Here is a 23,851-nt window from a genome sequence, read left to right on the forward strand (position 1 = left end):
GGGGAGGGGCTGCCTCCTTCCCAGGTGGGCAGTGTGTGGGGGGAGGGGCTGCCCCATCAAAGGTGGGCAGTGTGTGGGGGGAGGGGCTGCCCCATCAAAGGTGGGCAGTGGGGGGGGGCCTGCCTCCTTCCCAGGTGGGCAGTGTGTGGGGGGACAGGCTGCGTCCTGCCCAGATGCACAGTGCAGGGGAGGCTGCCTCCTTCCCAGATGGGCAGTGTGTGGGGGGAGGGGCTGCCCCATCAAAGGTGGGCAGTGTGGGGGGAGGGGCTGCCCCAGCAAAGGTGGGCAGTGGGGGGGGCCTGCCTCCTTCCCAGGTGGGCAGTGTGTGGGGGGAGGGGCTGCCCCATCAAAGGTGGGCAGTGTGGGGGGAGGGGTTACTGAATGCGTATGCGTCGACCTGGGGCAGAGCCCTGGCACCCGCCCACCCCTGCCTCAGTTTCCCTCACGTGTGGCAGCCCACAGCCGACCCCACTGGGACCAAGCCAGTGTTAGCAGCAGGGGGGCAGGGGGCTGCTGCCCCCTCGCCCTCGGGTGTGACCCCCGCCACCCGCAGCCTGCACCCTGGCTGGGATGGCCTGGCTTCGGGACGGTGGGCACTGAGCCTCAGCAGGTCCAGACGGCCCCGCAGCGCCCCGGCTCGGGGCCTGCCGAGTGCCGCCCTCTGGTGGCAGCCCCTGGCGTTGCAGGCGCCTCCTCCCACAGGTGAAGCTGACCAGGCCCCAGGGCTGAGGCGGGCAGGGACTGGCGGGGCCACCGAGGGCCCCAACTGTCTCAGGAACCCTCGGCAGCCCCGCCTGCGCCCTCGGGGAGCAGAGGGGGCCCCGAGACGCTGGCGTTCCCACACTGGGGCACTGGGGCTGGCCACCCACCCCGGGGGGCCCGAAATGCTGGAGCGGCAGAGGTGGGGCCCTGAGAGCTGAGAGCGGGAGGGCGGCCGAGGGTCTGGCCTCGCTGTGGCCCCGCCTGGGACGAGTGCCGGGGCTGCCTCCAGCAGGCACAGGACACACTTGGGGACCCAGCCCCAGCTGCAGGTCTCAGTGGTCTCAGACCCCCTCAGCCAGGGGTCAGCTGTGCCGTGTGGCAGGACACCCCGCGGACCCCAGAACCCACCACTCCTAGGACCCCTCCCTGCTGGAGCTGGCTCAAACCAGTTCAAGCAGGTCCAAGTCAGCCGCACTGGGTCCTCCACCCCGCAACACGTCGTCATGGCAACTCAGCTGGAGCCTTCCCAAAGCCGACCCGGTGCTCATGGTGAGGTCTGGGCTCCGGAGCCCAGGTAGCCTGGGGTGGGCACACGGACAGGCACGGTCAGCCTGGACCACTAAGGCCCAGGAGCACCCACCCAGCAGGGTCCAGCCCCCACCCCGAGCCGCCTGGAGGCCGTTCCGTCTGCACCAGATAAGGAGGCCCGGCAGGTCCTGGACACACCATGGCCTTGGGCCAGGGCCAGGGCCGGGCAGCAGGAGCCACCCGCCAGCCACAGGGGCTCCCACGGCTCCGGGACCCGGGGCAGCTGGAGGACGCGCCCGAGGGCTGGTGTGTGCGGGGGTTTTCATCCAGGGATCCCACACAGCACCCGCAGCCGGCCCACCCGGCTCCCCGCTGGCTAGGGGAGGAGCCCTCGGCGCCGTAACTTCACGATGCCTTTAACTAGAAAGTGTATTGAATTTCCATGTATTAACCACATACACGTGCAACTACACTACACGGCGTTCAGCGGTAACAAAGTCACAGCCCACAGGCTACAGAGCGCCCAGCTGCCTCCCCAGGAAGCCCCGCCTCAGGAACCAGCTGCAGACATCAGCCGTCGGCAAGGCCCGGTGCTGCCGCTGCCGCCACCGCCACCGCCACCACTGGCCACGCTGCAGGCCCCGGCCCCCACTTCCTCCGGGCTCAAGGCCACATCCGTGCCTGCTGGGCAGGGCGGCTAGGTCGCCGCCGGCCAGGCCGGGCAAGCCCAGGAAGGGGTCCACCGGGCCGTGGCACAGCCGCCTCTTGGGCCCCGGGGCGGGGCTCCCGCACGCGCCCAGTGACACGGCGCGAGGACGTCGTATAAACAGTTTATTGACCCTAAACAGCAACACAGACAAACGCCCCGTGAAGACGAGCGGTGTGCGGTGGGGACCGCCGGCCGGGCCGCGTCCCAGGCGCCTCGGCACACGGCCCGGGGCCGCAGGACGGCCGTGGGGGGCGGGCGCCGGCGGGGGGCCACGGCGCGGCACTGAAGCATGCTGCATCCGAGAGCGAGGGGACTAGCGCCTGGGGACTTGCCCGAGTATAAAAGTTTATCATTTTACAGCAGTTGAAATACTGACATCAATATTAAAATAAAAGCGAGTTTTACATAACAATCAAAAATACAAAAGACTGGAGGAAGAGACCCTGTGTGAGATTCGAGCACGGGTACAGCGGCGGCATGGCCCAGGCGCCCACCCGACCCCGGGTGACCAGCGGCGTACGGGGCAATCAGACCTGGACTGTAAACAAGTCCTCGCCACCCATCCCTTCCTGCGCGGGCTCCGCTTACGAGGGCGCGAACTTCTTGGCCTGTGCTCGAACCCTTTTCTCGTATTCCACTCTGTTTTGGCTGAGGAGGTGGAGGGAGAAGACACAGGTTAGGAGGGGCCCCGCTTCTGGCCGCCCCAGCAGGTGGGCAGCGCCCTCGGGTGGGGGCTCAGAGGCTGCCGCCCGGGACTGCCCGGGCCCTGGAGTCCACAGCTGTTCCAGGACACCGGGTCAGAGGCCCCCAGGAGGGCCCTGCACAGAGGCCAGGGGACAGGACAGCTCAGCTGTGCAGGGCAGCCCCGAGCCCTGCCCAGCGCGGGAGCCCCAAGGACAGAGGTGCCTGCCGGACAGCAGTGGCCCCCTGGGGCTTTGGGAACAAGGCACAGGGGCCTCCACCCCGCAGGCCCTCCCACCACTGGGGCTGCTCTCTTGGCCCCGGCCCTGCAGGGGAAGCGTCTCCTTGCCTCCCCCCTGCCCCAGCCCCGGCCCTGCAGGGGAAGCGTCTCCTTGCCTCCCCCCGCGAGCCGGCACCACCACTAACCAGTAGATTGTGTAGGCCTCTGCCTGAGCCGGGTCCTGGATGTTTGGTTCATTTAGCAGTTCCTGGATTCCTAACAAGATCTGTGCGGAGACAGCACCACACGGGCGGGGTCAGGCGCCGGGGGCACGGCCGGCGCCGCCGCCCCAGCACGCCGGGCCTACCTGTTTGATGGTGATGGCCGGCCGCCAGTCCTTGTCCTCCTCCAGGATGGAGAGGCACACCGTGCCCGAGGGGTACACGTTGGGGTGGAACAGCGGTGGCTCGAATTTACCTGGGCCAGGGAGAAAGCAGAGGCTCCTGGGGAGGGGCCGGCGTCCTGGATGGGCACCTCGTGCGCCGGGCCTTCGGCCAAACGCTCCTCAGGTGAGCCGTGGCCACGAGGCGGCGGGCTCGCCACACAGCCAGGCGTCCGGCAGCAGGGCACAGGACCAACATGAGTCCCCGGCCAGCCTCTGCCGTGGGCAACAGCCTGAGGGGTGCCCCTCGGACAGGGGCACGGCGGGGGGGTCCCCGCACCCTCGCCCCAGCCAGGTCAGCACCAGCCCCTGCAGGAAGCCAGGCCCCGCCTGCCTGCTCTGGGGGAGGCCGTGAGTTGAGGCCGCCCACCACCCTGACCTCCTACCCCACGGCCAGGGCAACGCCGCATGCACCCGGCCTCCGTGGCGCAGTGCCCAGAAGCCGGCCTCTGGGCCGCACACCCTGCGCTGGGACCCACAGGAGGCCGAGCCCTCGCCTCCCACGGGGGGGGGGGGGTCAGGGCCTCCACCCTCAGACCCCAGCCCAGGTCTCCAGCCCCCGCCCACGCCGCAGCGTCCGCCAGCAGCTGGGGTCTCCCTCCCACACCAGCAGAGCCAGCCAGGCCATCCTCTGGGTCTGGTGGACGTGCCGAGCCCGCAGTGGGGTTCACTCTGCCGAAGCGGCAGTTGCAGCGCGCTCGCGTGCCGCCGGCACCCACACGTGCTGTCCACACGCAGCCTCCGTGCCCCGCGGCCGGCTGGACTCGGCAGAGGGACGGTGAACCCCTCCAGGGACACCTGTGCCTCCGAACAGCAGAGGGCTGCCCGCTCGCGGCCAGTCCCCCGCGCGTGCACCCAGCACTGCTACACTTCCACCCCGGGCCCTCCGGGCCGGAGCAGGGGCTCCACGCTCCTCCAGGACTGCCACGTCCCCCATCCGCGTGGACCCCAGGGGCTACCCTATGCTAACCCACCCCGCGTGGACCCCGGGGGCTGTCCCGTGTCAACCCATCCCGTGTGGACTGGGACTGTCCCGTGTCAACCCATGCCGCGCGGACCCGGGGCTGTCCCGTGTCAACCCATGCCGCGTGGACCCGGGGCTGTCCCGTGTCAACCCACCCCACGCGGACCCGGGGGCTACCCTATGTTAACCCATCCCGCGTGGACCCGGGGCAGTCCCGCGTTAACACATCCCGCGTGGACCCCAGGGGCTACCCTATGCTAACCCATCCCGCGTGGACCGGGGCTGTCCCGTGTCAACCCATCCCGCGTGGACCGGGACTGTCCCGTGTTAACCCATCCCGTGTGGACTGGGACTGTCCCGTGTCAACCCATGCCGCGTGGACCCGGGGCTGTCCCGTGTTAACCCATCCCGCGTGGACCGGGGCTGTCCCGTGTTAACCCATCCCGCGTGGACCGGGACTGTCCCGTGTTAACCCATCCCGTGTGGACCGGGACTGTCCCGTGTCAACCCATGCCGCGTGGACCCGGGGCTGTCCCGTGTCAACCCATCCCGCGTGGACCGGGGCTGTCCCGTGTTAACCCATCCCGCGTGGACCGGGACTGTCCCGTGTTAACCCATCCCGTGTGGACTGGGACTGTCCCGTGTCAACCCATGCCGCGTGGACCCGGGGCTGTCCCGTGTTAACCCATCCCGTGTGGACTGGGACTGTCCCGTGTCAACCCATGCCGCGTGGACCCGGGGCTGTCCCGTGTTAACCCATCCCGCGTGGACCGGGGCTGTCCCATGTTAACCCATCCCGCGTGGACCCCGGGGGCTGTCCTATGTTAACCCACCCCACGTGGACCGGGGCTGTCCCACGTTAACCCACCCCGCATGGACCCCGGGGGCTGTCCTGTGTTAACCCATCCCGCATGGACCCGTGGCTGTCCTGTGTCAACCCATCCCGCGTGGACCGGGGCTGTCCCACGTTAACCCACCCCGCGTGGACCCCGGGCAGTGCCTGTCCACTCTGAACGTGTCCTCAGCCTTTTTTTCCCTGCACGTCCCTGCGCTGCCCACCACCCCTGGAGCGGCCACGGCTGGGGGTCCATTCGCATGCGGCACTGGGTGTCAGTGCAGGGACCTCGTCGACAACCACTAAGAACCCGGGTCTCCCAGCCCCTTCCCCCACAGCCACAGAGCTGCAGGTCAAGCAGACCACCCCTCCCACCAGGGCAGGGACCCCCACGTGCGGGTGTGGGCGCAGGCGGCCGGCGGGCCCCGGGCGACTCACATTTCGGGGGCGAGGACGGGTAGTCGTCTTTGAAAAGCATCCGCAGCTTGAAGAGGCCGCCCTCCCACGGCGTCTGCGGGGACAGACCAGGTCAGGGGCCACGGGCGCCCGGCGGGGCCTCGGAGGGGCCGGGCAGGGCTGCACCGGGCTGCAGGGGACCCGGGGCTCGGGCACGAGCGCGGCCAGCAGCCCTCTCCCTGAGGTCCGCCATGGCTCCACCAGCCCCCGGGGCAGAGTCCAGTCCTGTCCGAGGGAGGAGGCAGCCACGCCAGGCTGAGCCCACGCTGCAGAGTAAACCCTGGGGCCGGCGGCTCCCGACCAGGAGGCCACCGTGACGCATCGGGAGGGGCGAGGAGAGCTGGGCCACGTGGTCAACCCCCATCCCGCGTGGGGAACTGGGTTCGAGTCCCAGCCTCCTGCCAACGCAGACCCTGGCAGGCAGACGGCCCCCGCCCCCCGCATGGCCCTGCCAGTCTCTCCAGCCAGGGGTGGGGCTTTGGAGCTGAGGCCACTGCCAGGTCAGGGACCGCGAGACATAAAGCTCCCTCTCGGAGCAGCCACCAGCCACCAGCGCGGGGTCCTGCCGCCGCCCCCCGCCCCGGCCGCTTACCCCCTTCTTGCCGGGGATGGCGCACTCCCAGTTCATGAGGTTCATCGTGCCGTCGGGGTTCTTGGTTGGGACAGCCACGAAGCCCTGCGTGGACAAGCAGGGGAGTCCCCGGGCGCTCAGGCCGCCCCGCCCCGCCCGCCCCCGCCCCCGCCCGCGGGCTCTGCTTACAAACGGGTGGTCCTTCCTCCAGGCCTTCCTCTCCTGGGCAAGTCTGCTGAGGGCGATGCCCGACATGTTCCAGTCCTGGGGACACGGGCGCCGTGAGGGCCCCACTCCCACGAGCCCGAGTCACGCCAGGCTGGGAGGGCCCCACACCTCAGGCCGCGGGCGCACGGCGCTGCTGAGGGGGGCAGCCCAGCGCCGCTGCCCCAGCCTGGCCTCCCCCACGCAGGGCGCCTGCGCCCCGGACCCGAGGGCCAGCGCCCTGACCAGGGCCGGCCACAGCGGCCCTCAAGGTCCAGGACCACAGCCCAGGGCCCAGGCCGCCGCGCCTGGACTCCACCAGCTGCTGTCTGCCCCGTCCTCGGAACCCACGGGTGTCGCCCTCCAAGTCCCTGGCTACAGAGCCACTCCACGGCTCACCTGGCACTGGTTAGAGGGGGAGGCTCTGCCCGGGGCGGGCGGCATCCCAGAACCCAGCAGGCGAGAGCCCAGGAGAGCCAGACCTCCACAGACGATCGGACGAGGACCACGGTCCTCGGGCTCCTGAGTGCCGGCGCCTCCGGCCGTCGCACACCGCGCACGGCTGCAGGCTGAGCCCACGGCTGCTCCACTTCCCAGCCGGCTCCCTGCGGGGGGACGCCCAGGGCCTTGGGCCCCTGCACCCGCGTGGGAGACCAGAAGAGGCTCCCGGCTTCCACACGGCCCAGCCCCAGCCGACGGGGCCGTCTGGGCGAGCCAACCAGCGGCTGCGCGACCTCTAACTCTGCCTTGACAATAAATAAACCTTTAAAGAGGCGAAGCCGCCGCCAGGCTGCCACGCCTTCCCGCACCTGGCGCCCCAGCCCGGGCCCCTTCCGGGAACAGGCGTGGCGGCCCGGTCCCAGCACACCTGCCTGTGGCTCACCACAGCCTCCACCTGCACGGGCAGCGCGCGAGCCAGCCCCGGGCGCCCTGGGGTCCCCGGAAGCAGGCAGCACAGCACGGGGCAGGGGCCGGCAGGGGCCTGGGGGCCGCGGGGAGCCCGACGTCGGTCCCCAAGGCTCCTGTGCGCCTCTCACACCCTCCCCGCTGCAACCCGCCCTCCCGAGCCAGCGCATCAGAACTGCACCCCTGCCCGTGCTGGGCCCGAAAGAGCTCCGCCCACAGAGACCCCCGCGGCGGGCGGCGCTGCCCGTCCGGGCCGAGCCACAGGTGCGCACCTGCTCGGCGCCGGGCGCCCGGCCTCAGTCTCAGCACGCAGCCGCGCTGGACAGGTGGGCTGCCGCGGCCCGCACCGGCCGCCTCCGTGGCCCTTCTCGGCCCTCCCGCACCCGCGGACGGGCCCTCTGGGGCATGCACCCCACGCCTCCCTCGGCTGCGCCCGACCCCCGTCCCGGGACCCCCGCGCCCCGCCAGACAAAGGCACAGCGGCGGGCTTGGCCAGCGGCCTTGCGGGAGAGGGCCGGGGCGCCGCGCGGGGCAGGCGGCCCACACAGGCCCCGGGAGGCGGACGGAGGGCCGGGCGCGCTCCGGGCCCCGAAGACGCGCGACCCCCGCGGCGGGGCAGGGGGCTGGGGGCCGCGGCCACGGCCTCACCTTGGCCGGCACGGAGCCGCCCGCCGCCCGTGGCGAGCGGGGCGCTCTCGGCCGCGCAGGAAAACTTCCCTCGGCGGCGGCGGAGCCCCCCGCGCGCCCGCTGGTCCGCAACCGGCCGCTCCCGGCGCCCTCCCGGGCGGCCCCGCGAGCCCCGCGGCCCGAGGAAGGCGCGGCCCGGGCGGCCGCCGTGACCCCGAGGCCGCGCGCCGCCCGGAAGGCCGCGGCGCCCGCCTCGCGCCCCGCGCGGGCCGCCGACGGCCCGGCCCGAGCCCGCGAGGCCCCCCGCCCGGCCCCGCTCACCTCGGGCGGCCGCGGCCCGGCGAGCGTCACGGACGAGCGGGGGCCGAGCGGCGGCGGCGGCGCTTCCCTTTGTCTCGGGACTTCCCTCCGGAGCCCGCTCCGCGCGCAGCCCCGAGCGCCGAGGACCCCGGCGCGGGCGGGGCGGCGGGGCGGGGCCTGGCCCGGGGCTGCCCGCCGCACGCCTGCGCCGCGCGCCGCCGCCGCCGCGCCGCGCCGCGCGCCGCCCGCGGCCCCGCGCGCTCCTCGCCGCCCGCGCCCCGCCGCCGCGCGCCCGCGTCCCGCGTCCCGTCGGGGAGCCCGGCCCGGGGGCGACTTTCCAGTCAGGCGGCGCCCTGGACACCTGTGCTCTTAAAGGAGCCGCGTCCTCGAAGTGAGGGAGCGTCTGCAAACTCTCCTTCGGGGCGGGCGGGCGCACTCGAGGATACGCCGGCGAGCAGCCGGGGAAGGGGCGCGCCGCGTTCCTCAAGGGCTCCCCGGATGCCCGGCGGGCGCGTCTCAGCGCGTAGGTTCCGGAGGTCTCCTTGGGGCCGGGGCCCGGGGCCGGGGGGCAAAGACCACTGAGGCCTACGGATGCCCGAAACGGCGCAGGACGGCGACAATCCCCTGAGTCTGGCGTCCTGTGAAACCCCCTGCAATTGGCCAATGCAGGGGCCTGGGCGGGGCATCGTCCAGATCCGCCCAATCAGCTGACGCCGTACGGAAGGCCGGACGCTCGCCAGACCGACGGGAGGAGAAGCGCCGACGCTCCCTAGCCCGGGGCCGTCCCGCCTGGGGGAGGGGCGCGCCGGGATTCCCGCGCGCGGTCTCGTCCCACGAGCGCGAGCGCGCGGTTCGCGGGTCCGCGCCGTCCCGCGCGGGCACGGCGGGGTCGCCCCTGGGGCTAGGGCGCCGTCCGAGCCGTCGGCGCGGTGGGCGCCCGGGGCCAGGCGATGGGGTCGGCCGCAGAGGGCCTGGAAGGCACTCATTCACGCCCTCCTCCAGGCTCCGCCGTCCGCAGCCTTCGCAGCTCTGGTTTGCCGGGACACGGAACGTGGCTGACAGGCCTGGCGGCAGCGGCGGAGACCCCCGAGGGGGCAGAGACGCCCCTCATTCCCCGCGCCCCTAGGTCCCGGTCCCAGCTTCCCCGCGGTCTGCGCTGGGCTGTGTGGCCGTGGAGAAGCCGCTGGACCGCGGCCCTGGGGTCCCAATGGGCAGGGGTGGGGGGCAGGGCCTAGGTCTGCAGGTGGGGGGGGTAGGGCCCAGGTCTGTGGGGAGGGGGAGCTGGGGGGCCCAGGTCTGCAGGTGGGAGGGGGTCAGCTCAGGGGTCCCGGATCCGCGGTCCTCCACACGGGGACACCTGGGGCAGGGAACCCACCTCAGATGGGCCAGGTTCAAAGGACACACTGAGGCTGGGGGGGGGGGGTGAGGGCCCCGGCCCCGCCTTGGGGGGCAGCCCTCCACAGATCACCCACAAATCCGGGCTGGGGGGCTGGTCAGAAATCCACACCTGAGCAAAACCCAGAACTCCCGAGAACAGGTGCGTCCCGACCCCGTGCCGGGGGCGGAGCCGGGGTCTGGGCCCACCCTCGGGGGGGGGGGGAGTGTGCGTCCCAGGACAGCCGGCGACCGCGGGCCCACCCCGCCTCGCACTCCCGCCCAGGGAGGAGCGCGCAGAGAGGCTGTGTCCCGGGGGGAGCGGAGGCCGGGCCCTCCTCCCCGTGGCCGCCCTTGGACGCCCTTCGCTGCCCACCGCCTGGTGACCGCGGGCAGCGCTGTCCCTGCCCCAGAGCCGCGCCCCGCCCGGATGCGGGACGCACCTGCCGCGCGCTCCCGCCTGGGCCTCGGCTGCCTCACTTCCGTCTCCAGACAGGGCCTCGCGCACCTGCGCCGCTCCCGCCTCCGGCCTCTGCCCGCGAGCGCTGCCCGCCCAAAGTCGCCTGCGGGGGCTCCTCCCCGGCCCCTGGGCGGCCGGGCGGGCGCTCTCGGAACGCCCCGGGGGCAGGGGTCCGTCTGCCTCCGCACCTACAGGACTGCGGCGCCTTTACCTGCCCGGGTGGCCCTCGCGCGGCTCCCCCGCGGGACCTCGCACCTGCACAGCAGGTGGGCAGCCGGATGCTTGGCTGCGCGGGGGAACCGGGGGCGAATCCAGCCGTGCGGTGCGCCTGGAGCCGGGATCCCGCTCGTACGGGGAGGGGAGCAGCAGGGGAGGGACGCGCGCAGGCCCGGCAGGGCTCGAACACGCGGAACGCGAGGCTGTTACAGGCGCCAGGTGCGCCTCCTCCTCTGCTCCACCGGGCCCACCGGCGACACCTGGCGTCTCGGCCCCGCTCCGGGCCACGCACGCACACGCCCCCTTCCCGCGCGCCCTTGGCGCCCACCCGCAGACCCTGGCCGGCTCCTGGCGCCCTGTCGCGAGGCGCCGGCCGCATCCCCGGCCGGACTGCTCGCCCAGGTGTGCCTACCCCAGGTGAGGGGCTCCAACTGCGCACGCGCCCTCCCCGCAGGGGGCACCGCGCAGACCCCCTTGGACGCGTTGGGCTTCAAGTGCCGGGGGACACCGCTGCGGGCATGGACCCGCTGTCCTCGCCATGCGGACTTACCTGGGTCCCCGGGCGGCGCGGGGCGGCTCGGCGGGCGCTGACCGTCGGGGTCTGCGAGGGCGCGCGTCCCGGCGCCTGCAGTTACTCCGCGTGGCCACACGGGGGCGCCTGGGCACTCACGCCTCTGGGCGGGGGGCGTGGCCAAGCGCAGCAGGCGGCTTGCACCTGCTGCCGGGCCCCTGGGGGATTCCAGGTAGCCGCCGCCCCAGGCAGACCTTCAGCGTTGAAGCTGCTTTACGTTTTCTGCAGGTGCGTGCGCAGGCTGCTTGGTGCCTGCGTCTTGCGGTGTGTAATGTCCACTGCATTTGCCAAGCTCTGGAGCCCCCGGGCACCTTGACGGGGGCCCTGCCTCCCCAGGTGAGGCCAGCAGCCAGGGAGCAGAGACACTGCACTGTCCTGTCGCAGCGCCTGGCGCTTCGTGGGATGCACGAAGGAATGTGAATGAATGGAGGAGCCCGCCCGAGGCTCTGCTGGCCTTACACGCCTGGGCCCAGCGGCCTGAGGGGAAAAATGGCTTCAGGCTGCGTTCCAGGGCCCTGTGTGGCAGCGCTGGCTGCCGGTCGCTCCCGCCTCGGGAGAACGGTGCAGGAGGGCAGGAGGCGCTGACAGAGGGGTCACAGCAGGAGAAGGCTGTCACCTGCCCGGCCCCGGGGACGAGAACCGGCCTCGCCCTCTGCTGCTGTCTGCGGCCCGCACTGATGGCCTGGGTGCACAGATGCGCGCTCCAGCGCACTGACACAGACACACGCTAACCCCCACTGCACACAGGAGCAGTCGGAGGCCGGCGGCCGGCGGCTCTGCCCAGGAGGCACCCGGGCCTGCCGTCCAACTTGGCTTCGGGGGAAGCGGGAGCCTGCGGCCCTGAACTGAGGAGGCAGTGCCAGCTGCTGGATCCTGGGCCTCCCCAGACACGGCCACCAGCGGAGGAAGTCTGTCTGTCTGGGGTGTGGGCCCCGGAGGCTCCGTGATGCTGTCCCCCTCACCTGGCTCGCGGAGGGCTGGGGACGGATGCCCTGCTAGGTGGCCTGCAAGCTGTTGGCGCTGGGAGCTCAGGGACCCTGCTCAGGAGTCGGGACGGGGTGTCGCCTTCTTGGAATCTCTCTCGGGTTGCTGGTGAGGTCGGGGCAAGCCCTCCCCCTCTGGACAGCCCCAGCCAGGCAGCGCCCCAGGGAGATGTGACCCCTCAGTGCAGAGTGCCCGAGAGCCTCCCCGAACCACCCAACACCCAACACGCCCCTCCCTCGGCCCGGCCCCGCCTCCTGCTAGCGCCCCTCCCTCAGCCCGGCCCCGCCTCCTGCTAATGCGGGGTGGTGGCGAGGCCCCTTGCCACCCCCGCCAGAGACCGGAGACCCAGCTGGAGCTGCTGGCCCGGCGGCCATGTGGGGGGCTCCCTGTCTCCCCGGGGCTGACCCTTCGCTCCGCCTCCCTCACTGGGCTCTCGCCCTCACCCTGGACTGCTGCAGGTCACATTTGCAAGGTCCCCAGCCCGCCACTGTGTCTTCATCCTTAAGGGCGCTTTTGTAAGCTTTTTATTTTAATGAATTGCGATCAGTACGAGGCCTCCAGAACGAGGAAACCCACAGCCCTGAGGCCGGTGCTCCCGCCTCCCCCTGCGCCCGCCCGGCGTCCACACTGCCGCTGCTTGTGTCCCCCGGGGCTGAAGCCTGGAAGCACGAGCTCGCCCTCTTCTGGGGCCACTGCTTCCTGGGTGGGGGCTCCGCCCGGGACCCTGGCGTCTCGGCCCTGCCCCCACCCCCGGCCGCACACCTGGACCGTGACTTGTTCAGCGCAGGTCTGGTTGGGAAGGCACCCGTCACTGGGAGGCGGCAGGGGCCGGGCAGTGCCCTCCAAAGCCCAGTGATGCCGGTGTGGGGCCCGCAGGTGCGGCCAGGAGCACCGGGTGGGGCTGGGGGCTCCGCCGTGCCGCCCTCTGCTGTGCGTGGGACTGGAACGGGGCTCGGCCCCTGCGGGAAGAGTAGGGCTGGGTGGGTTTGAGTCGGCAGCGACAGTGAGGGTGGAGCGTGTGGTCTGAGGGTGGGCAGGCCCGAGTCAGGGGCTTCCTTCCCGAGTCAGGTGGGGGTCACACCAGCAGCACTGCACCGGCCCTGGACGCCGCCCCCCCCCCCCCAGGAACACAGGAGCTCTGAGCACCGTGGCTGCACGGGGCCGAGGACGCCACGGCCGGAACCCGGAAGTGACCTCAGACTGCGGCTGGAGACAAGGCACGGGTCCTGGCTCTGGGCCCAGCTCGCACCACAGCCAGCCTAGCTCAGGGCCAAATGGACGCATGGCAGAGCCACGGCCCTGGGGGGCCCGTGTCCACGGAAGCCACGCCATGGTGGGCACCTCTTCCCCCGTGGGTGTCCCAGGCCGGGGGCGGGGCGCTCATGCTGGGGACCTTTGTCACGGCCATGTGCCGTCCTGGCCTCCACCCAGTGCAGGCTCAGGCTACCCTGGCCCTCAGGGCTCCTGCTGCCTCCCGGTGTCCCCACAGCCCTGACCCCGGGCCTCCTGCTCCTGGCTGGCCCCCCACCCCGCTCATTGGCCGCCATCCCTGCTGACCTGGGACCCTGGACTGGCGTTTCAGGGAGCTGAGGCCGCGCCTGGGCCTGTGCAGCCAGCCCATTCTCCTTCGTCTCAGCCCCGGGCGGCAGGGGGACCGCTGAGCCCCGGGTGCCCGGCCGGGCGGGGCCCCCTCTCCTGGTCCCCCACAGCCCTGCCAGGCCTTGAGGCTCCCGCTGCCTCCTTGCTGCTTCTCGCGCCCACAGGGAGCAGCCCTGGCCTTTCGGGCTGTGTGGGCTGCATCTCAGGAGGCACAGAGCCAGAGCTGCTGGGTCCAGGTGGGCGGGGCTCGGCCGGAGGGAAGGGGCAGCCGGGAGCGATGACCACCACGCCCAGCCCATGCAGGGCACAGGTGGGCACCTGGCAGCCAAGGGCGACTCCGCAGCCACGGCAGCTCCGCCTCCTACCTCACCCGCCAGGGGCACAGCCAGCCCCACCCTGCCCCCAGCCCCGAGACCCCATCCCACGTGCCCTCCGCTGCTGCCGTGTCTCAGACGCCTGCAGGACCAGGTGCTGCCTGTGCACGTGGGTCCTCCCGGTCGGGGCGGCCGTGGCCGTTCCTGGCACGTGCAGGTGCCCGGGGGGGTCTCAGGGTCCTGGTTGTGCCTCTTCCAGCTCAGCCATCAGACCAGACCTCTGCCCAGCTGGCCCTCCCAGTGGGACACAGGGTTGTGCCCCGGGGCTGCTGGCCGGCACGGGGGTCGTCTGCCGGTGCCGGGCGGCTTCGCCCCTCGCCATGGCTGTCCCGCGGCCAGGTGTCAGGAGCACAGCGGCCCCCGTGGGTTCTCAGGAGGGGGGCCGGTGTCTCCCTGAGGCTCCAGCCTGCGTCTGCCAGAGCGCTGAGGTCCCCAGTGACCAAAAGGGGTCTGTGCTTTTGAAAACAGTGATTTACTTACTTTATTTGAAAGAGAGACCGGGGTGGGGGGAGCTCTCCCACCCACTGGCTCGTTTCCCCGAAGTCTGTAACAGCCAGGGCTGGGCCAGGCCAAAGCCAAGAGCCAGGAAGCCCCACCTGGGCCCCCACGCGGCTACTCAGGCCACCACTGAGCAGGGAGCTGGGTCTTGAGCCCAGGCCCTGTGGTACAGGACGCAGGCGCCCCAGCCCCATCTTCACCGCTGCACCGCGCACCTGCCCCAGCCCAGCTCCTACGCCCATCTGCACGCGCGTGGCCTCGGCTTCCTGCATGGCAAACCTCGTGCTGTCACGTGAGCGCCCAGCAGGTGAGCAGTGGGGTCGGGTTCAGCGGCTCCACTTGGTCTGTCCACATGGACATGTGCGCCCTTGGTCTTGGGCGAGGCTGGGGAGCCCCGTGGCCCCTGGGGTGTCTCTGGGGTGCGGGGGGCTGGGAAGTTTCCTAAGCTGCCCTTCTTGGGGGAGCTTCAGCTGACCTGGCCCCCGGCCCCACCCAGCCCCACAGCTCCGTGTGCTCCTAACAAACAGAACACCCACCAGTCATCCGTCCTGAAAGACAAATCCCACTCCCAGGAGTGACACAGGCAGGGGCAAAGCGACGGGGCCCCAGGCGCTCAGCTCGGCAGAGGGAACAGACGAGGCACCGACCACCAGGGATGTCAAGGCTGCCGGCTCCGGCAGCCCTCTCTGCTCTGCCATGGGGTGAGCACTTCCGAGCTGTGACGGTGCACAGGGCCCCCGGCCGTGTTTGGCACCGTCACATCCTGGTGGGTACAGGCACCTCTGGCTCTGCGCCTCAGTTTCCCCCCAGTCTGAGGGGACCCCCAGCTGGAGGGTCTTGGCGGGACCTGTAGCCCAGGGAGGGACAGGGAAGCCCCAGGCTGCTCAGCTAAGACCTCAGAGGATGGACAGGAAGCGACCCCTGTGCCCATCTGACCCCAGTGAAGACCCGGGACCCCTGGGTGGAGGTGGGGGCAGGGACATTAGGGCCTGAGCTGTCCCACGGGGCTGCCTGGCCTTAGGCTCAACCTCTTTGAAGAACCCTAAAGACTGGGCTCACGTTGGGTGGGGGAGCTGGGGTTACCCAGGAGGGCTACCTGGAGGAGGTAACACTGTCCCAGCCCCAGCCTGGAGGGGAGGAACAGCTCAGGATTCTGGCCAGGACACCACTTCCCTCCTGTGGACAGTGTCCTGAGCCAGCCCCGCCTCGCAGAGAACAGGTGGGGCCCTCGCCTCCTCCCTCCCTGCCCTGGACAGCAGCTGTGTGGTGTCCCCACCCACCCCTTGCCCAGCAGGTCCAAGGCTTGGGTGGACGCTCCCTCTTGTCCCAGGTGCTGGACGTGTACCATGGACCTCTGGCCCCACAGCCTCCTGCTGCTGCTGGCCGTGCGTGGTGAGTGACTGGTGAGGGAGTGCGGATGTGGGTGTCGTCTGTGCTCTGCCTGGGCTGGGTGTGGACCCCCACTGCCCTGTGCCTCCTCCTGAGGCTGCTGTTTTCCTCTGTGCCCATCGGGGGCCAAGGAGAGCTGTGACCCTGGCAGGGGTGCAGGGGAGAGGTTGAGACCTACAGTATGGGGCTCATGCACCCTCCAGTCTGCACAAGCCCTAGGGTCCCCAGCGGCCAGTGCCCAGGGGTGTGTAGGGGGAGGTGGAGGCTGGGGCAGCAGCTCCCAGCTGCCACTCGCGGCCCTGGACCCCACCCACCGGGCAGCCCAGGTCCGGCTCCAGCTCCTCACGCCGGGCCTGCCCATCTCCCTCCTGCAGGTGTCTCGGGAGCCGCCCTGCAGCCAGGTGTGTGCAGAGGTGAAACCCCAGGGCTGGCTGCGGTCTTCCCGGCACGGGGCAGCTCCACAGGACCCCCACCTCCCCAGGGCAGCCCCTCCCTCTGCCCTGTTGTTCTCCAAGCCCCTCCTGCCACAGAGACCCCCAAAGCCGTCTGCCCGGTGCCCGTGGGGGGACCACGGTGGGATGCCCCAAGGCTGGGCTGGGCACTCCTGGCTCTGCGGGTGTCACTTTAGGAAGTGTTTGTCACACGTGGGAGCTGCTGTGGGCAGGTGGGCCGGTGGGGAAGCTTCCTGGGGGGGGTCATGGGCCGGAGTCCCCCACAATGGCCGCGTCTTTGCTGCAGGGTGTGGGCAGCCCTGGCTTGTGGACATAGGGGCCCGAATTGTGGGGGGCCACACGGCCCTGGCTGGTGCGTGGCCGTGGCAGGCTAGCCTCCGACTGCGCAAGGTGCACGTGTGCGGGGGGTCCCTGCTCAGCCCCCAGTGGGTGCTCACAGCCGCCCACTGCTTCTCTGGGTGAGTGTCCGGGTGAGGGGGGAGGAGTCCCGGGTGCACCTCTCCATGTCTCAGTGCACCCCTGGGGCGGGTGGCGCGCTCCCTCCCTACGGCCACTTCATGGGCAACTCAACTGTGACCCTGCTTCCTGGTCAGCCTGGGCCCGGGCAGCCGGCTGCTGACCCCGCTGGGCCCTGGCTGCCCAGAGCCACTGCATCGGTGCAGTGTGGGCCCTGGTGGGCGCTATGGTGGCCTCTGGCCCTTCCGAACCCCCCTCCCTCCCCAGGTCCCTGAACTCCTCTGACTACCAGGTGCACCTGGGGGAGCTGACGGTCACCCTGTCCCCCCACTTCCACACCGTGAGGAAGATTGTCCTGCACTCCAGCTCCCTAGGACCGCCGGGGGCCAGCGGAGACATCGCCCTGGTGCAGCTGAGCGCCCCCGTGAGCCTCTCCGGCCAGGTCCTGCCCGTCTGCCTCCCCACAGCCTCCACGGACTTCCCCCCGGGCACACGCTGCTGGGTGACCGGCTGGGGACACACGGGGGAGGGAGGTGAGTGCCCCCCTCACCCAAGCCAGTCTGCCTGGGAACCCAGCCGAGCACCCCCACGGAGGCCACCCCATCGCACAGGGAGCCCCGCCGGTCTCACCCAGAACCCACACGCCCTGCACCTGGGTGGGGGGGTGGGCCCCCGGCTCCCGGCAGTGGCTGCTGCCCGGCCTCCCCTGAGGCTCGCTCATCCCCCCCAGAGCCTCTGCCGCCCCCCTACAGCCTGCAAGAGGCTGCTGTCTCCGTGGTGGACCCCGAGACCTGCAGCCGGGCCTACGCCAGCCACGGCGGCAGCGCCATTCGGGCCGACATGCTGTGCGCCGGGGGCCCCGGGGACGCCTGCCAGGTGAGCCGCCGGCATGGCCGGGACGGGGGGGGGGGGGCAGGCCCAGCGAGCAGCGCCCCAGCTGTGTCCTACCCCACCCCCGTGCCCCCAGGACGACTCCGGAGGACCTCTGGTGTGCCAGCAGCAGGGGGCCTGGGTGCAGGCCGGCGTGGTGAGCTGGGGCGAGGGCTGCGGCCGCCCCGACCGGCCAGGCGTCTACACCCGCGTTCCCGTCTATGTGGATTGGATCCGCCGCCACGTCCCAGAACTGTGGGGTGCGGAGGGGCCTGGACACCCAGGGCTGCCCTGGCTCTCGCTCCTGGCTGGGCTCTGGCTGCCCGGCCTCTTCCTCCTGCTGGTCGTAGGGGTCCTGGTGGCCAAGCGCTGGCTGCAGGCCCGGGCCGCCACCCCGCCCCTCCCGCCGGAGGCCTGCTGTGGTCACAGGGTGCTTCTTAAATAAGTTACTGTTTATTCTGCTCTGTCCTCCCGAAGCTGGGCTCTGTGTGGATTATTGCAAGTGTAACCTGAATCCAACAAAGGCGGGAAACCAAACAGCGGGGCGCCCGCCCCACCCTGGCGGCCGGAGCCCCATCTTATTGCGGGGTCACCACTCCCCGGAGGTGCCCCAAAACAAGCACACGGGACGGGCGGGTGGCGTGGGGTGCGGAGGGCGTGGCGAGGACTGGGCGGTGAGCGAGTGACCTTGGCCGTGGCGGCCTTGGGGACTGCACTGCCCCAGGGCACAGGTGGCCCCCGGCTTGTGTTCCTGTAGGGCTGTGGAGGAGGGGCTCCTCTGTGCCCTCCTGTGTGTGGGCGCCCCGCAGCCGCTCCTCACCTGGACCGGCCGGCCCGAATCGGCCACACGGAGGCCCTGGGCCGCGGCCGCCCCTGCTCTGCCGTGGCCCCGCCTGGGCCGACGTCCTGCTCGGGCCCCTCTGCCCACGGCGGGGACTGAGCTGGGGCCACCGCCCCACGGGGCACCGGATCCTGGGCCGAAGTCCTGCCCGCATCAGCCGGGCTACACGGGCTTGTCTGTGCTGACACCCAGGGCCACCCTGAGGTGCGGCCCCCACCCCGTCTCGGGGGGGTCCCCCGAGTGTGCAGGCGGCTCTGTTTGCCGAGGCGCGGGCGGCACCGTGGGCCCCGCGGTCTCGCTGCAGCCCGCGTCGGGGAAGGCGCCTCCCTCGGCAGCCGCCGCCTCCAGCGGCTCGAAGGCAAAGCCGGGCACAGTGAGGTGCTCCGGCCGGGCCCGCCGCTCCGCCCTGCACCCTGCGTCCCCCCCGGCACCCGGGCCCTCGGCCGGCTCCAGGCAGTCCCTGTGGGGCGTGGTCTCGCAAGACGGGGTCCTGCGTCTCAGGCTGCTGCGGCCCTCTGCGGGGGGGGGGCCGGGCCGAGCCCTCATCCTCTGCGGGGGGGTCGATGGAGATGCACGGAGGGCTCATCTTCTTCTTCCTGCGAGCCCCCAGCGCAGGCTCCGCCTCCCCGGCCCCCCCGCCCAGCTCCGCCGAGGGCCACCTCTGCCCTTCCACCGGGCCGGGCTTGTCCAGGAGGCCGGGGGCGCCCACGCTGTGGAACCTGCGCAGGGCTGGTCCCCCGGCTGCCGCCCTGGGGGCCGCAGGGGAGGCCACGGGGCTGCAGGACTCGGCCGCGGGCCAGGGCTGGGCGGCGCTGGTGATGTTGCTGACCTCCTGGTCCGCGGGGTCCGCGGCCTCCGGCTCCTCCCCGCCTGGGGCCGGCGGGCGGCTGCAGGTGCAGCACTGTCCGAGGGCCTGCTTGCGGGTGCGGACGCTGGCCGGACGCGGGGAGCGGGGTGGGGACCGCAGGGGAGCCCCCAGGGACGCCTGCCGCGCCGGGGTCTTCTCCACAGGCTCCCCGGGGTCGGGGGTGCTGCCCCTGGCGCCCTCCACCTGCCCCTGCAGGGTCTCAGCGAGCGCAGCCTCCTGTGAGGGCACAGGGCCAGGGTGAGCACCCCAGGGAGCCTGGCTGACAGCCTGGGAGGACCAGGCATGTAGCTCCCCAGGGAGAGGGGTCTGGGGGTCCTGGTGAGGGTCCCACATGGGCCACAAGCTGGGGCTGCACCCACCATCCGGGGGGCCTGTGCTCTTGGGGACCCCAGGAGACCTTGAGGGGCGCAGGGCAGGGTACCCGGCCCACCCCCTACCCTCGGACAGGTGACCTGGCCACCCCCCACCCTCGGACAGGTGAGCCACCCCCCACCATCAGACAGGTGACCTGGCCACCCCCCACCCTCGGACAGGTGACCTGGCCACCCCCCACCCTCGGACAGGTGACCCAGCCACCCCCCACCCTCGGACACCCTCAGGAGAGAACCCCCCCGGGCCGACAGGTCTCTGGAGGTGCTGGTGCTGGGCCGGGACTGGGGGTGTGGGGGGGAGGCCAAGGCTGCAGCTGAGCAGGCTGAGGGGGGCCAGGACCCTGTGATTGGCTGAGGGGAGCCCGGGCCCTGTGATTGGCTGCTGAGAGGGTCCCGGGACCCTGTGATTGGCTGAGGGGGGCCGGGGCCCTGTGATTGGCTGCTGAGGGGGGCCCGGGCCCTGTGATTGGCTGCTGAGAGGGTCCCGGGACCCTGTGATTGGCTGAGGGGGGCCGGGGCCCTGTGATCGGCTGGGCCCTGGGTCCCTGGCTGTGTCCCAGCTGCTGGCCGGGGCTTCCCCTACCTGTGTGCAGGGCGGCCGGCCGGGGCCGGGGCTGTGGGGCGCAGCCCGAGGGGACGGGGCGCGGAGGGAGGCGCTGGGCTCCGGGGCCGGCGAGAGCACCGTCGTGGCAGGGCCTGGGGTGGGACAGCATCTAAGCCAAGTGCCCACCGCCCCCACTGGCCTGCCGTCCCGCCGGGGGCCGTACCTGGGGGGCTGCTGCCCGCGTAGGTGTCCAACTCGACCTCCTGCAGCGCGCCGGGCGGGGGTGCGGAGGCGGGCGCCACGGGCCGGAACATGTAGCTGTCGTTGGGCAGCGAGAGCATCCGGGACACACACACCTTGCGCAGGACCAGCAGGCTCGCGGTGTCCCGGCCGGGCCCCGGGCTCTCCTGCGGGAGGCAGGTGCCCGTGTCCACCTGGCAGCCCCTCCCAGGGCCAGGACGCGTCCCCTGCCCCCCAGGACGCGACCCCTGACCCCCAGGACACAACCCCTGCCCCCCAGGACGCGTCCCCTCCCAGAGCCCAGGACGCCACCCCTGCCCCCCAGGACGCGACCCCTCCCAGAGCCCAGGACGCGACCCCTGCCCCCCAGGATGCGACCCCTGCCCCCCAGGACGTGACCCCTCCCACCCAGGACGCGACCCCTCCCAGGGCCCAGGACGCGACCCCTCCCAGAGCCCAGGACGCGACCCCTCCCAGAGCCCAGGATGCGACCCCTTGGGGCCCAGGACTTGACCCCTTGGGGCCCAGGACGCGACCCCTCCGGGGCCCAGGATGCGACCCCTGCCCCCCGGGACGTGACCCCTCCCACCCAGGACGCGACCCCTCCTAGAGCCCAGGACGTGACCCCTTGGGGCCCAGGACACGAGCCCTGGGGCCCAGGAGGCCCGCACCTGCGGCGTGGGCGGCGGGCGCGCCGGGGCGGGCGGGGTGTCCGGCTCGGCCTCGCCGTCCCCCTCGGCGTCCTCGCGGGCCTCGCGGTTGCTCTCCTCCAGGTGCTTCATGAGCACGGCCACCACCACGTTGACCAGCACGAACTGGGCCACCAGCACGAAGGTGACGAAGTAGACGGGCGACAGCACGGGCAGGTAGCTGAGGCAGTGCCGGTCCTCGCGGGCGCACTCGCGCAGCGTGTCCTGGGGGCGTGCCGGGCTCAGGCCCACCGCGCGGGGTCCTGGGGTCCCGGCAGCCCGCCCCGCCACCCCGCCGCCCCCCGGGCTGCGCCTACCTTCATGATTCCGTTCCAGTTGTCCCCGGTGGACACGCGGAACAGCGTGAGGAAGGCCATGCCGAAGTTGGTGAAGGTGGCGTGCCTGCTGAGGCCCTCGCACGGGTTGTCCTCACTGCACTCTGCAGGGCGTGGGGGCGGGGTGTGGGGGCGGGGCTCGAGCCCGGGCTGTACCCGCCCACCCCCTCCCGTGGCCCCTCGGGCACACAGGGCGCCGCCCGTCAGCCGGGGCAGGGCCCGAGCCCCGGGCTGCACCTGCCCGTCCTCTCCTGTGCCCTGAGCCACACTGGGCACGCAGGACACCCTGGCTGCTGGGTAGGGGGGTCTCCAGGTCTCCTCTGGGACCCAGTGGGGCCTGCGCCTGGGTGTCTGCTACCCTGGGCCCAGCCCTGTGGGAGGACACTGAGTTGTGACGCCCGGTGGGGGCTCCCAGAAGCCACTGAGGCCCCTGGAGACACTGGTGGGCATCGGCTTGGTGACTATGAAGGGTCCCCATCATGTCCCCCCAGGGGGAAGTCCCCAGGACACTCAGAGTGGACCGTGTGGCGCTCAGGGCGGCCTGTGCACACGTCCCTGTGTGTGCATGTGTGTCTCGGCCTGCCTGACGCCCATGTGTGTGCGTGTGTGTCTCGGCCTGCCTGACGCCCGTGTGTGTGTGCATGTGTGTGTCATGGCCTGCCTGACGCCCGTGTGTGTGCATGTCTGCGCGTGTCGTGGCCTGCCTGACGCCCCTGTGTGTGTGCATGTGTGTGTCACGGCCTGCCTGACGCCCGTGTGTGTGTGCATGTGTGTGTCACGGCCTGCCTGACGCCCGTGTGTGTGTGCATGTGTGTGTCATGGCCTGCCTGACGCCCGTGTGTGTGTGCATGTGTGTGTCTCGGCCTGCCTGACGCCCGTGTGTGTGTGCATGTGTGTGTCTCGGCCTGCCTGACGCCCGTGTGTGTGTGCATGTGTGTGTCATGGCCTGCCTGACGCCCGTGTGTGTGCATGTCTGCGCGTGTCGTGGCCTGCCTGACGCCCCTGTGTGTGTGCATGTGTGTGTCACGGCCTGCCTGACGCCCGTGTGTGTGTGCATGTGTGTGTCATGGCCTGCCTGACGCCCGTGTGCGTGTCTGCGCGTGTCGTGGCCGGCTGCAGGAGCGCAGCAGCTGGCGGGGGCCCGGCCCGTGCTGTCCGCGCGGTCACGCAGCCGCCCCACTCACCTAACCTCCCAAACAGCTCGACTCCCAGGGCGGCGTAGATGAAGAACAGCAGCATGAAGAGGAGGCCCAGGTTCCCCACCTGGGGGAGGGGCAGGGGCAGCGCGCTGGGCCCGGCTTCCACCAGGTTCCCAGGGTCCCAGTCCCTTCTGGGGTCCCCGGGGCAGCCAGGCCCTCCCGAGCCACACTCTGCTTCCCAACTTCTGCCCCTCACGCGCCTCGCCCCACCCCAGCCCCTTCCTGCTGTGGGGACCGGGGCGGCCTCCAGACCCAGGGACCCCAAGGCTGGGCCCAGCAGGCGGGGGCTCCGCCGGGGGGCTTAGCGCCCCTCTCAGCATCAGCACCCACTGCACCCCAGGGCCACCCTCTATGCTGCTCGCCAGGCCCGGAGCCCCGCCCCCACAGCCAGCTGGGTTCCTGATGGGCAGCACCGGGCTAGAGGGCGGGCGGGGAGGGGCAGCCCTCGGACAGGGGCCGCGGGCCCTGGTGGTGCGGAGGCTGCCCGGGCCCTGCCCTCCGCCCCGCCCACAGGGGCGCCCCTGGGCCCCACCCACCTGGGGCAGGGCCTGCACCACGGTGTCCAGCAGGGCCCGCATGCCCGTGGCCATCTTCAGCAGCTTCAGCACTGGGCCGGGAGCTGAGCGTTAGCGGGGGCGGGGCCCAGGCAGGCCACGCCCCTCCGCCCGCCCTCCGCCCGCGGGCTCAGCGCCTACCGCGGGCGATGCGGAGCACACGCATGATGCGGATGATGGTGGGGTTGATGGGCAGGGCCGCGCTCGTCTCCATCTCCTCCAACGCGATGCCCATGACGGACAGCAGCACGATGGCCAGGTCCAGCTGGTTCCACCTGTGGCCGCGGGCGCCACTGAGCAGGCCAGCAGCCCTAAGGAGCCCCGTCCTCGACTGCTACTTGTGTCCTGTTCTGCACCCAGAGCCCCGCCCCAGCAGACCGAGGCCCCGCCCCAGGAGCCTGAGGCTCCACCCCAAGCCGAGGCCCCGCCCCAGCAGTCCGAGGCCCCAAGCCCCAAGGCTCCGCCCACACCTGTCCTTGAAGAACCTCCGGAAGCCAAAGGCCACCAGCTTGAGTGCAGCCTCGAAGACGAAGACGGCGGTGAACACGTAGTTGCAGTACTTGAGGGCCTCGTCCAGCGACTGCGGGCAGGCGGTCGAGCTGGCCCAGCGGCCCTGGGCCGTGGGGCTGCCCCTCCCCGCCCACGCCGACCACTGGCCCTCTGCCCGGGCCTCCGGGACCAGCTCCCCCAATGGCCACCTGGGTGCCGCTGCGGCTCCGTGCTGGCCACCGTGGCCGTCCTGCCTCCACCGGCCTGGGTGCACAGAGCAGGCCCAGCCGGCAGGCAGGGCAGGCAGGGGAGGCAGCCGCCCACCCCCAGGTG

At 71.9% G+C, this 23,851-nt stretch overlaps 3 protein-coding genes across 14 annotated transcripts in view; 1 reads left to right on the forward strand and 2 right to left on the reverse strand.

Annotated features, from left to right (window-relative positions):
- Positions 1-2,048: 2,048 nt before the first annotated feature.
- Positions 2,049-8,772, reverse strand: UBE2I (ubiquitin conjugating enzyme E2 I). 3 transcript variants are annotated; one of them, XM_051830383.2, is made up of 7 exons: positions 8,507-8,772; positions 6,298-6,372; positions 6,130-6,213; positions 5,520-5,592; positions 3,208-3,317; positions 3,047-3,126; positions 2,049-2,587 (listed from the first exon to the last, which is right to left on the reverse strand). In XM_051830383.2, exons 2-7 carry the CDS (start codon positions 6,361-6,363, stop codon positions 2,524-2,526), a joined length of 477 nt encoding a protein of 158 aa, XP_051686343.1. In that variant the 5' UTR covers positions 6,364-6,372; positions 8,507-8,772; the 3' UTR covers positions 2,049-2,523. The 3 variants fall into 3 exon arrangements, with proteins under 3 accessions (XP_051686343.1, XP_051686341.1, XP_051686342.1); XM_051830381.2 differs by lacking the exon at positions 8,507-8,772 and adding an exon at positions 8,167-8,323; XM_051830382.2 differs by lacking the exon at positions 8,507-8,772 and adding an exon at positions 7,867-8,019.
- Positions 8,773-9,542: 770 nt separating this feature from the next.
- On the forward strand, positions 9,543-17,864 carry TPSG1 (tryptase gamma 1). Of its 9 annotated transcripts, none has more exons than XM_070064162.1 (9): positions 9,573-13,083; positions 14,394-14,528; positions 14,718-14,922; positions 15,516-15,613; positions 15,985-16,011; positions 16,349-16,520; positions 16,786-17,051; positions 17,249-17,394; positions 17,486-17,864. In XM_070064162.1, the coding sequence occupies exons 3-9, from the start codon at positions 14,918-14,920 to the stop codon at positions 17,831-17,833; spliced, it is 1,062 nt and encodes a 353-aa protein (XP_069920263.1). In that variant the 5' UTR covers positions 9,573-13,083; positions 14,394-14,528; positions 14,718-14,917; the 3' UTR covers positions 17,834-17,864. The 9 variants fall into 9 exon arrangements, with proteins under 9 accessions (XP_069920268.1, XP_069920271.1, XP_069920270.1 ...); XM_070064161.1 differs by having other exon boundaries at positions 9,573-10,612; positions 10,995-14,528; XM_070064163.1 differs by having other exon boundaries at positions 9,573-10,245; positions 10,995-14,528.
- The window catches only part of CACNA1H (calcium voltage-gated channel subunit alpha1 H), a 40,823-nt gene continuing 34,791 nt past the window's right edge, over positions 17,820-23,851 (reverse strand). For both annotated transcript variants that reach the window (XM_070064160.1, XM_070064159.1), the window contains 9 exons: positions 23,500-23,609; positions 23,171-23,304; positions 23,012-23,082; positions 22,461-22,539; positions 21,259-21,380; positions 20,924-21,166; positions 20,236-20,419; positions 20,052-20,164; positions 17,820-19,313 (listed from right to left, as the gene is read on the reverse strand). In XM_070064160.1, coding sequence (XP_069920261.1) covers positions 17,967-19,313; positions 20,052-20,164; positions 20,236-20,419; positions 20,924-21,166; positions 21,259-21,380; positions 22,461-22,539; positions 23,012-23,082; positions 23,171-23,304; positions 23,500-23,609 — 2,403 coding nt within the window. In that variant the 3' untranslated portion in view covers positions 17,820-17,966. The remainder of the gene's footprint in view (positions 19,314-20,051; positions 20,165-20,235; positions 20,420-20,923; positions 21,167-21,258; positions 21,381-22,460; positions 22,540-23,011; positions 23,083-23,170; positions 23,305-23,499; positions 23,610-23,851) is intronic.

The sequence above is a fragment of the Oryctolagus cuniculus genome, chromosome 19 (assembly GCF_964237555.1).
Source record: "Oryctolagus cuniculus chromosome 19, mOryCun1.1, whole genome shotgun sequence".
NCBI classification, from domain to species: Eukaryota; Metazoa; Chordata; class Mammalia; order Lagomorpha; family Leporidae; genus Oryctolagus; species Oryctolagus cuniculus.

Bases quoted from the DNA above. Each gene is read 5' to 3' on its own strand.
- UBE2I (XM_051830383.2), bottom strand. From the start codon at position 6,363: ATGTCGGGCATCGCCCTCAGCAGACTTGCCCAGGAGAGGAAGGCCTGG. The intron at 6,214-6,297 runs GTAAGCAGAGCC...TTGTCCACGCAG, and splicing joins GGAGGAAGGACCACCCGTTT to GGCTTCGTGGCTGTCCCAAC. The intron at 2,588-3,046 runs GTTAGTGGTGGT...CCACCTCCTCAG, and splicing joins GAGGCCTACACAATCTACTG to CCAAAACAGAGTGGAATACG.
- TPSG1 (XM_070064164.1), top strand. The intron at 16,012-16,348 runs GTGTGTGCAGAG...TCTTTGCTGCAG, and splicing joins GGGAGCCGCCCTGCAGCCAG to GGTGTGGGCAGCCCTGGCTT. The intron at 17,395-17,485 runs GTGAGCCGCCGG...CCGTGCCCCCAG, and splicing joins GCCCCGGGGACGCCTGCCAG to GACGACTCCGGAGGACCTCT.